The sequence below is a fragment of the Triticum aestivum genome, chromosome 7B (genome assembly GCF_018294505.1).
Source record: "Triticum aestivum cultivar Chinese Spring chromosome 7B, IWGSC CS RefSeq v2.1, whole genome shotgun sequence".
NCBI classification, from domain to species: Eukaryota; Viridiplantae; Streptophyta; class Magnoliopsida; order Poales; family Poaceae; genus Triticum; species Triticum aestivum.
The window spans coordinates 427,644,518-427,656,622 of NC_057813.1; the positions used below are offsets into that span (position 1 = coordinate 427,644,518).

At 45.7% G+C, this 12,105-nt stretch overlaps 1 protein-coding gene across 2 annotated transcripts; it reads right to left on the bottom strand.

Moving 5' to 3' along the window:
* Positions 1-5,511: 5,511 nt before the first annotated feature.
* On the bottom strand, positions 5,512-10,026 carry LOC123157680 (TOM1-like protein 5). Of its 2 annotated transcripts, none has more exons than XM_044575923.1 (10): positions 9,851-10,026; positions 9,459-9,626; positions 9,059-9,137; positions 8,554-8,604; positions 8,355-8,468; positions 7,852-8,009; positions 6,816-6,891; positions 6,578-6,663; positions 6,279-6,440; positions 5,512-6,205 (listed from the first exon to the last, which is right to left on the bottom strand). In XM_044575923.1, exons 2-10 carry the CDS (start codon positions 9,557-9,559, stop codon positions 5,860-5,862), a joined length of 1,173 nt encoding a protein of 390 aa, XP_044431858.1. In that variant the 5' UTR covers positions 9,560-9,626; positions 9,851-10,026; the 3' UTR covers positions 5,512-5,859. The 2 variants fall into 2 exon arrangements, with proteins under 2 accessions (XP_044431858.1, XP_044431857.1); XM_044575922.1 differs by having other exon boundaries at positions 8,554-8,652.
* Positions 10,027-12,105: the final 2,079 nt, after the last annotated feature.

A 12,105-nucleotide genomic window follows, 5' to 3' on the forward strand; every position in this document is an offset into this window, starting at 1 on the left:
CTTTATGTCTCGACCATTTCGAGACTCCTCGTCATGTCCGTGATCACATCCGGGACTCCAACAACCTTTGGTACATCAAATCACATAAACTCATAATACCAATCGTCATCGAACGTTAAGCGTGCGGACCCTACGGGTTCGAGAACTATGTAGACATGACCGAGACACGTCTCTGGTTAATAACCAATAGCGGAACCTGGATGCTCATATTGGTTCCTACATATTCTACGAAGATCTTTATCAGTCAAACCGCAACATACGTTGTTCCCTTTGTCATCGGTATGTTACTTGCCCGAGATTCGATCATCGGTATCATCATACCTAGTTCAACCTCGTTACCGGCAAGTCTCTTTACTCGTTTTGTAATACTTCATCCCGCAACTAACTCATTAGTCACGATGCTTGCAAGGCTTATAGTGATGAGTATTACCGAGAGGGCCCAGAGATACCTCTCTGAAACATGGAGTGACAAATCCTAATCTCGATCTATGCCAACCCAACAAACACCTTCGGAGACACTTGTAGAGCACCTTTATAATCACCCTTTTACGTTGTGATGTTTGGTAGCACACAAAGTGTTCCTCCGGTATTCGGGAGTTGCATAATCTCATAGTCTGGGGAACTTGTATAAGTCATGGAGAAAGCAGTAGCAATGAAACTGACACGATCATAATGCTAAGCTAACGGATGGGTCATGTCCATCACATCATTCTCCTAATCATGTGATCCCATTAATCAAATGACAACACATGTCTATGGTTAGGATACATAACCATCTTTGATTAACGAGCTAGTCAAGTAGAGGCATACTAGGGACTATATGTTTTTGTCTATGTATTCACATATGTACTAAGTTTTCGGTTAATACAATTCTAGCATGAATAATAAACATTTTATCATGAATTAAGGAAACAAATAATAACTTTATTATTTCCTCTAGGGCATATTTCCTTCAGGATTCCTCTACAAGGAAGAGAGGGGGAAGGAAGGAGAGGGAGAGGGAGTAGGAAAGGGGGCGCCGCCCTCTTCCCTTGTCCAATTCGGACTGCTAAAGGGGGGGGCAGCCCTAGCCGCCCTCCTCTCTCTCCACTAAGGCCCATGGTGGCCCATTAGTTCCCCCGGGGGGGGTCCGGTAACCCCTCCGGCACTCTGTTTTTACCCGAAACCACTCGGAACACTTCCGATGTCCGAATAACATAGTCCAATACATCAATCTTTATGTCTTGACCATTTCGAGACTCCTCGTCATGTCCGTGATCTCATCCGGGACTCCGAAAAAACTTCGGTCATCAAAATACATAACTCATAATACATATCGTCATCGAACGTTAAGCGTGAGGACCCTACGGGTTCGAGAACTATGAAGACATGACCGAGACACATTTCTGATCAATAACCAATAGCGAAACCTGGATTCTCATATTGGCTCCTACATATTCTATGAAGATCTTTATCAGTCAAACCGCATAACAACATACGTTGTTCCCTTTGTCATCGGTATGTTACTTGCCTGAGATTTGATTGTCGGTATCATCATACCTAGTTCAATCTCGTTACCGGCAAGTATCTTTACTTGTTCCGTAATACTTCATCCCGCAACTAACTCATTAGTCACATTGCTTGCAAGGCTTATAGTGATGAGCATTACCGAGAGGGCCCAGAGATACCTCTCTCAAACACGGAGTGACAAATCCTAATCTCGATCCATGTCAACCCAGCAAATACCTTCGGAGACACTTGTAGAGCATCTTTATAATCACCCATTTATGTTGGGATGTTTGATAGCACACAAAGTGTTCCTCCGGTATTTGGGAGTTGCATAATCTCATAGTCTGAGGAACATGTATAAGTCATGAAGAAAGCAGTAGCAATGAAACTGTAACGATCATAATGCTAAGCTAACGGATGGGTCATGTCCATCACATCATTCTCCTAATGATGTGATCCCGTTCATCAAATGACAACACATGTCTATGGTTAGGAAACTTAACCATCTTTGATTAACTAGCGAGACAAGTAGGGGCATTCTAGAGACACTATGTTTTGTCTATGTATTCACACATGTACTAAGTTTCCAGTTAATACAATTCTAGCATGAATAATAAACATTTATCATGAACTAAGGAAATAAATAATAACTTTATTATTGCCTCTGGGGCATATTTCCTTCAATATATAGGTGGGAGGGGAAGGGAGGCAGCCAGGTGCGCCCTAGGGCTGGCCGCCGGCCCCTAGGGCTCCTGCCTTGCCCTGCGCCCCCCCCCCCTTCCTTCTATAAACAAGGGGGAAGGAAAGAGGGAGGGAGAAGGAAGGAAGGGGGAGTCCTACTCCACACTTTCCTTGCTCTCCCCTCTTTCCTTCTCCTCCTCATAGGGCTGGCCTGTATAGGGGCGTACCAGCCCACAAGTGTTCTTTCTCTTGGCCCATAAGGCCCATATCTTTGCCGGGGGTGCCCGAAACTCCTTTTCGGTGACCCGATAAGTACCTGGTACCCTCCGAAACACTTCCGGTGTCCGACTAACATCATCATATATATATATCAATATTTACCTCTCGACCATTTCGAGACTTCTCGTCATGTCCGTGATCTCATTCGGGACTCCAAACAACATTCGGTCACCAGATCACATAACTCATATAATATCATATCGTCATCGAACGTTAAGCGTGCAGACCCTACGGGTTCGAGAACTATGTAGACATGACCGAGACACCTCTCAGGTCAATAACCAATAGCGGAACCTGGATGCCCATATTAACTCCTACATATTCTACGAAGATCTTTATCGGTCAAACCGTTATGACAACATACGTAATTCCCCTTTGTCCATTGGTATGTTACTTGCCTGAGATTCAATCGTCGGTATCTTCATACCAAGTTCAATCTCGTTACCGGCAAGTCTCTTTACTCATTCCGTAACACATCACCTCGTGACTAAATCCTTAGTCGTTTGCTTGCAAGCTTATGATGTGTATTATCGAGAGGGCCCAGAGATACCTCTCCGATACTCAGAGTGACAAATCCTAATCTCGACCTATGGCAACTCAACAAACACCTTCGGAGATACCTGTAGAGCATCTTTATAATCACCCAGTTACATTTTGACGTTTGATAGCACACAAGGCATTCCTGCAGTATCCGGGAGTTGCATAATCTCATAGTCGAAGGAATATATATTTGACATGAAGAAAGCAATAGCAATAAAACTGAACGATCATTATGCTAAGCTAACGGATGGGTCTTGTCCATCACATCATTCTCCTAATGATGCGATCCCGTTCATCAAATGACAACACATGTCTATGGTTAGGAAACTTAACCATCTTTGATTAACGAGCTAGTCTAGTAGAGGCTTACTAGGGACACGGTGTTTTGTCTATGTATCCACACATGTATCAAGTTTCTGGTTAATACAATTCTAGCATGAATAATAAATATTTATCATGAAATAAGGAAATATAAAATAACAACTTTATTATTGCCTCTAGGGCATATTTCCTTCACATAATCCAAGGCCCAACGTGCAACGGCAACCGCAAATACTATCCGGCTCGTGTCCGGCTCGACCCAAATCCGGCGCAAATTTGGGACGGATTTGCATCCACACGGACACTGGACGAACGCACGTGTGTTATCTCCTCGTCTGCCCCGGGCCCGCCTGTCGGCCGTCCAATTGTTTTCCATCGGTCCCATTTAGTCTGCACGCCCGACGAGGCCCGCAACTCAGCCGCCCAGTTGTCCGCGCCCGTCCTTTTTAATGTGGAAGTCATGGACCGGGCAGTGCACTTCCACTTCCATCCATCACTGCCTCCTCGAGCCTCGACACCCAAACCCTAGCTCCGGCCGCCGCTCCACCCTCGCGCCCTCCCCCTTCCCCGCCGCCGCCGCCTCTTGCCATGGGGATGTGGAAGTGGATCCCCGACAAGAATGGGAAGCACGACCATGAGGCGTGTTCATCCTCCACGTCACCGGGGAGCGTCGCCGCCCACTCCACCTTGCCGCCCGCCTTCTCCATCTCCCCGTCGGCGGCCTCGTCGTGCGTGGCCGTATATAAGGTGGAGATCTGCCTGCGCTACTGAGAGACAGGCAGTGGAGCGACGTGCATCTCCCAAACAACTAGCACGTAAGCCCAAATGGGGTGCCTGTGCCGCCAATCCCGGCGAGTGGTCGCACCCGCTTGGTGGAGATCAACCGCCGCCGCACGCGCCTTCCTCCGGACCTCCTCAACAGGTCCATGTACGTCGTGGATTCCCCCATGCGGGACACTTGTTCCGGGACGAGCACGATTTGCATTGGCAAACCTATTTTGTTGGTCGTGCTTCGAGCCCTCCACGGACGTGCTCTGCTAGCTGCGCGCATGCTCCCAGCCTGCCCCGGTCACATGACCGCACACGGGTTCACGTGCGCTTTCCCACACCCTCCCCCTCGCCGTCCCTGCCACCACCACCTCCCACCATGCCCGTCGAGGAGGAGCTGGTGAGGAGGGTGCTCATGGACTCTATGCGGGGCACGACCACGCCTAGTGGGAGGGCCTCGACTTCATGATGGCACTGTCGACCGCCGACAACGTCGTCGTACCAAAGCTGGAGGTCAAGGGGAAGGTGATGGAGGAGCCCCCCATCGTGACCTTGAACCCGACGTTGGTGGGCAGTCATGGACGTGGACATCCACGGTGCCATGCAGCCCACCATCATTGCCTTCCTCATGGGCGGCCGCCGAGTCGGGGCTACCGGCCCTGCCACAGCCAGAGTAGGCGTGGCCCGCCCCACTTCGGCAGCCACCGACAGGGCCGCCAGCCCACCTATGGCAGCCACCACATACATCGACCTCACCATGGTTGGACGACGACCCCACCTATGGCAGCCACCACGTACATCGACCTCACCATGGTTGGACGACGACCCTACCTATGGCATCCACCATGTACATCGACCTCACCATGGACGACGAGGAGGACAGCGGCGATTGAAGACGGACAACACGGCAGCGACGGGCGACCCGGTCTAGGGTTTCTTTTTTTTAATATAATTTCAGGTTTATTCTCATTTTTTTTAAATTTCAGGTTTATTTTCAATATTTCAGCCATGACTTTGTGGACATGGACATTTAAGTTAATGTAATATATATCATTTCAAATTATCTTTTAATATTTTTTGGTTTAAATTCAAAGTCCAAATGCAGAAAAGGACGACCCCAAATGGACATAGTCCGGACTAAACGGACGTCCGTTGGAGTTGGCCTAACAAAAAAAATCTAACTTTGATGCAAGAATGTGTAAGGAACGATGTGAACATGATCCATGACTGACGAGGTAGGAGCCATAGAGATCCAACATGCTTAATAGCTCACGCGCGTAGCCTTTTCCAGTGGACATGATCCACTCCATTGACCGCCGACTAAAGGCATCTGAGCAGTGGAGAGCACGCCAAGCCTCTGACACAAAGTACTGCTGATACAGAAAACTCAAAAGAACAAAGCATACAAAAGCAGAGGCAAGTGCAAGTCTCATGGAATGGTGGATCACTCCCTAACTCCACTTGTTACCCATGAAATTATCTCTCGCCTAAAACAGATTAACTATAATACTGATAAGTGACTAACTGACAGCACAACACCGACGAATTGTCTACAACAATGTCAGTCAGCTGAGGACAAGCAAGAAACTGGAAAAGAATCATCAAGCCAACCAAGTCTGTGTACAGGGGTGTCAGTAGGAACTAGGAAGGCTGAGGCCAAGGCGGCCTCCCCCTCTCTGAACAGATCAATGTATCGCCGGCCAGGCAAGCATCCAGAGGAGCATCCATACTAATAAAGAGCAAAAAAAAAAGAACTGTATATACCAATCACTGCCCGCCCCCTCAGTCACCGTAATCCGTGCTGCCGCTGCACGAGCTGCTGCCATCCCGGCTGCTCTGCGATGAAAGGCCCCTGAGGTGGCCAGGGAGGTTGCCGCCGTCCATGCTCTTCTCGCGGAAGAACCTCTCCCTCTCGGCGTGCTTGGCGGGTGGCGGCGGAATCAAGACAGCAGGGTCAGGCCTCGCCTCCGGGTGGTCTGGTGAGCGGATGTTCAGTGCAGTGGGTTTCCTGTCAGGGAGAGGCGGCTGGATGGTGAGCGGGCGGCGCATCTTCTCCACGGGTATAGATCGAAACGATGGCATGGACTCGTCTATGTGGTCTTGCAATAAAGCCTTCCCCTTCCGCAGTCTGCTCCGGTGACAGGAAATTTGGTAAGAAGGCCTGACTTCAACCAATGAAGGAATAGAGTGATAGATCATACCTCCGGTATAGACTTTCAGCATCTTCTTCCTCCTCGTCCTCCTTGAGATTAGATGGTACTGTCGTCGTAGTTGGGTGAACTGAAAGCAGTGTATCGTGCCGTACAAGAACCTTCTGCAGCTCTTCATTCAATTCTATACATTGCGATACCACTACTTCATCCCTAGCAAGTAGTTATAACAATGAACACATCAATGCAATGACAGTATACTGAAGGAGCAAACTCAAAAGGAAATGTCCACACTTGCATAGAAAGAAGCAGGGAAAACGGATAAGCAGCTCCAAAAATTGAACCCTTACCTTGATGTCATAACCAGATGCATTATTCGTTGCTTTTGAAAAGTACATTGCTCTACAAGATCCAACACAAACTCATCTGTTGCTCCCTACAGAACAGAAACACTGATGTAAGAGTTCACAGTAGGTTTATCTTTACAAAAAGAAACATAGTGCATTCCACCAAAATTATTTCCCCAGAAGAAAATAACTGCTGCAGTCAGACCTATAGTTGAGGATGTAAGTAATGGTTAATATATACCTCAGGATGTCTAGGATCCATGGAATTTAGTACATCCCTTAGAACTTCCATGACACTAGATGCTTTTCGAATTATACTGAAACACAGAAAAGTGCACTGTCAGAACAACACAACTGATGGTGCAAAAGGCAATTAGATAATCACAACAGGAAACAATATATTTGTCGCATCACAGGAATTATCTTGTTAATAAGTAACAGAGGACCATACATACTGGTACTTGCTCCCTAAGTATTCCTGCTACTAAATCTGGAATAATATCATGTTGAAACATGTGTTTTTATCCTTGTCAATGTTCAGGATATAGCTAACTGGTGCCACATCAGTCGGGTGCTGGGTAGGGATAAATAGGTGAATCGGCCAAAAAATCAGTTAATCGGCTATTCGGTGACCCACCCAGTAGCGATTAACTGACGGAGATGCCGATTAACTGGCTGATATTTGGAACATTGATCCTTGCTGCTCCATGTGGGCGCTACTCATAACTACGAATAGTCAAACAGCATGTTACTTGCTCCTACCATGCAATGTCAACAACGATAGCTCAGCCGAAACACAGGTGGCACCTCAAATAGAACTAACTGGTTTAGTTAAGTGATAGAAATGGATTTCTCAAGTCAGAAATGTAACAGCCCTCAAACACACCTTGACATCCAAGTGTTTACATGTCCTAGTCCTAATTGAAACCATTGGGTAACACCATATACAATAACCAGAAGAACAATACATGAACAGTAAAATCTGCTTTTGCTAAAATGACACAGGATGGTGAGAGGTGTCAATGACACTTACATGCTTATAATTATCATCAGAAGGAGCCATGTTTATACTAGAAATAAAAATAATTTCAGTTATTTAGGCATGAAAGGTTTAGTCACGGATTTTTGAGCATAGAGACTGGAATGCGAACATGTTAGCTTCATTAGAAGCTTAAAAATGTATCAAACTAAGATACTGGCACAAAACAAAATTAAAGCATATTCAAAGATGGGATACAGGTTGCAGATGAAATGATTACTACCAGCCCCATAAATACCTCGTGTCAGAAACAGGCTGCACGTTAGCTTCCTGTTGAACACCATTCGATCTGCTAGATAGATTGTCCTTATTCGGTTCGATTATTGCTTCTGGCACAGGATTGTGTACTTGTGTAATGACAACATTTGGACAATTCGAGAACTTCACACCAGCAGACTAAGAACATGAAAACATATATCAGCTATATACCAAAAAGAGCAGCTCCTACTATCTACTTAAAACTACTAATATTCAAATAATCACTGCATAGTGACTATATTGGAGTAGTAACTTGTAAGGTTGTTAATGCACAAATCATAGAACGACCAACAGATATTATTGCAACATACTTAAGGACTCAAAAGTTAATAATAGTATGCCTCATAAGCACATGTATTTCTCTCGGTCCAGGGAAAATATTACAGTAATGAAATTCCTTATACTACTCTGCACGATCCAATTTTGTTGCAGTACATGGAAGAAGGAAAGGAAATCAAGATAGATAATATTTTTTTAACCTACCACTAATTCATAATACGCCTCATAGTACTGGGGGAACTTTCCTTTAGCTCCACCAAGGGATGTTTGGGTCGCATCTAACAAAAGAAATATCTTTTCCCGAACTGGCAATTCCGTCTGAAACAAAAGAGTATTTGTTATGTCAACATCAGTTAGTAAGGGTACACAACTGTCCTCCAACAACAAGCGAAAAAGAAGTCACCTTTTTCTTCACTATTTTGACAAGTATTGGAAGAAGCCCATTATCAATGACCTGCTTGTGGATAGGCTCTCCACAGTTATTCATGAGCATCTCTAACAGCTGGAAGAAATAGCACCGCAAATGGATGTTGATTATAAATGAAAATGGATTTACTAATTTTCTCTTGGGATATGACAGGTTATTTAGTTACAGTATGAGAAAAAAATAGATTAACATCACACAATTGACCGCACAGACAAAAGCATATTAGGGGCCCTCTGTGTTCTCTTTTATAAAAAATCAGTGATCAGGGCACCAGGGAGGCTGGTTTGCACCAAACCAAATAAAGGATTTGCTGAGTTTTGTTTTGCAATAGCAGAGGCGCAGATAATCACTTTCTTCTTACATGTCCCAGATATTTATTAAGAAGTACTAAGAGGTTCATATGACTAATCTATAACCCCAAACACCGCAGCTGGTCGAAGAACCAAGCCACAAAGAGACTAATTCGGCACGTATAACTCACCATGACAGCATAAAGTTGAGCATTCTTGCTCCTGCTTCCTACACACTTCTTTATAGATTTGATCACATCCTTCGCTTTCCTGGTGACAGTAACAGGGAGTGAGAAAAATGGATCATTCGAGGAAACAAACGCCGTCATTCCAAATGGCAACCTAAGAGCCATGGATGTCTAAAAAAAATCAGCATGCCAAGAAGAACCGATCGCTCCTTCAGATTGATTCACCTTTCACGAAAGAAAATACGGGGATAAAAAAAATATTTTTAAGAGAACAGGGAGATAATATAATATATGTTGCAAAATCATAAACTAAATCTTTGAACTGGCAAGAAGTTGCAATGCTACACGCATGACTGAAGATTTCGTAACAAGGGGGTATTCTGCAAGGGAACGGCAAGATTACCCCGGATCCTGAGCGACGAGCTCGCAGATTTCGATGTTCTTGGCCCAGTCCATCTCCTTGAGCTTCTCGCTCGTCGCCGCCTTCACCATTTCCGAAGCCATCTCCACCAGACTCTCTTCAACAGAGTTCAATCTACGATGTTTCTTCCCCCTCCGGACTAATCCAAACCTGATTCCACCACACAGATGAGTAAAATAACCGGAAAATCCCTCTTTTCGTACACAGAGGCACTAATCAAACCATAAGTATCGCGTCTTTCGCGACCCGCGAGCACCACGCCAAGAACATTCTTTCAGGCGAGGAAGAAGAACAGATACTAATCTACAGCCACAAGATCGCTCACTTCGAGGGGGGGAAGGGAAAAAAGAGAAGAGAACATAGCACGCACGAACCCGGATCGGGCGCGACTGAATCGAGAAGCGTCCCTAGTGCATCGTCGCCGGCGGCGGTGGAGCCATGGCTGGGGGTGGCTCGCGCAGTGATCTCAGTGGGAAGGGAAGGGAAGGGAAGGGAGGGGAGGGGGAAGAGAGAGGGAGAGAGAGAGAGGGCTATGGAAGGTGAGGTTATTTGCAAATATCGATGCAATTTCTCATTTTGCAGATTGCACCCTGTCTTTTCAGGTATCGGAGTTTCACCAGCGTTGTCACCATCGTCGTCCAAGGAAAACTTCGGAAAGGTAATCAAGCCAATCAGCTTCATATCTTGTGTACGAAATTACAACCGAAAATGACAATATTGTCTTACTTCCTTTGTTTTGGCTTATAATAAGGTCTTAGTGGTTTCCGGCCATTTTCTTTCAGACAAATTGGGCTACTGTTAAGGATGATGTAATCAAAGTGGTTAGGGATTTCTTTCACAATGGTGTCATGGCGGATTATGTCAATGATACTATTAATGTGCTCATCCCAAAAATCCTAACCCGGTGAAGCTCACCGATTTCAGACCAGTAAGTTTGTGCAACATACTCCCTCCGTCTCATAATATAAAAGACGTTTTTTATAACTATCTTCGAAACGTACTTTCTCTATTTTTGATATAAGGCTAATAAATCTGTCGGAGCGCTCCTGGAATCTGACATCTTCTTTTTGCGGATGATACACTTCTATTTTTTTGAAGCAAACAGAGACGCTGCAGCACATGAAAAAAGTGTGCTTAACACATATGAGTTGGCTATGGGGCAATCTCTAAACCCAGCAAAGTGTTTAATTTTGTTTGCGAACTCTTACTCTATTGGCCAACAATTAGAGGCCACATCTGAAATGTCGGTGGATAACTTACATTTTGAAGAGAAGTACTTGGTCTTACCGATGCCAGATGGCCATATGACTAAGGGCTAGTTTCATAATTGCACTCCAAATTATCAAAACGTATGATGTTGTGGGGATGCCCATCTCATGGTGGAAATGGAACTCTCATTAAATCAATTGCACGGTCTATTCCAATGTATATAATGAGTATTTTCAAGCTACCCTTTGGTCTTGTGATGGTCTAAATGAGATGAGTAGGAATTATGGGTGCGGGTCACAACAAGGGAAAAGGAGGACGCAGGGGAAGTCATGGGAAAAGATGATTAAACCAAAAGGTTTGGGCGCCATGGATTCCATGATTTCAGACTGTTCAATCAAGCTTTGCTTGCGTGACAAGCCTGGCGTCTCATTGCGAACCCTGAGAGCTTGTGTGCACGGCTGCTGAAAGACAAATACTTCCCCAATGGGCGCCTCAAGGACATGGTGTTTGCTTCGAACCCGTCTTCATCGTGGCAAGGCATCACCCATGGACTGGAACTAATGAAAAATGGTCTACTGTGGCGGATTGGTAACGGGACACAAGTTTGGATTTGGAGGGATAGGTGGATACTCAGGGGACCGGACTTCAACGTGGTCTCATGTAAAAGAAGATGCCGCCTCACAGGGGCGGAGCTAAAATTGGGCCAAGCCCCAGGCCCCAGGCCTGCTACAAATGCGCAACAGTGTCACTACAGTACCTGAGATGCTACAGTCAAGCCTGTGATTATTCTCCACGCCCCAGGCCCAGGCCCCCTTGGCCTGGGTCCTGGATCCGCCACTGCCGCCTCAAGTGGGTGTAAGACTTGACCGGCGTGAATGGTGCATGGAAGAAGGAAATGATCAGACGATACCTTCCCCTTGATGCTTCGAAGATCCTGAAACTAAAACTTCGCGTTGCAGATAGTGTGGACTTCATCACCTGGGCGTGTGAGCCGTCAGGAAATTTCTCTATTCGTAGTGCGTATAAAATGGCCTTTGATGAACTCTATCAGTAGTCTCAATCATCCTCTAGCATCTCACCCAGGGGTGAGAGAGGGTACTGAAAGCAGATTTGGGGAAGCCTGGCACCACCTAAACTTTGTGTTTTTGCTTGACGCACTTCGAATAGTGCATGACCTACATGGGAACGTAAGAATGTGATAAACCTAGAAGTTGATGTTCATTGCCCTATCTGTGGAATTGAGAAGGAAACCACCTTTCATGCCCTTTGTCGCTGCCCTCATGTGATTGCATTGTGGTATGCAATGGAGGAGATCTAGCCTCTACCACCGGTTTTTGAGATTGAGAACACAAGAACCGAGTGGTTGCTTCACCTCAAAGGTGATATAGCTAAACACCTGCGCCTACACTTGCTCGTGTTG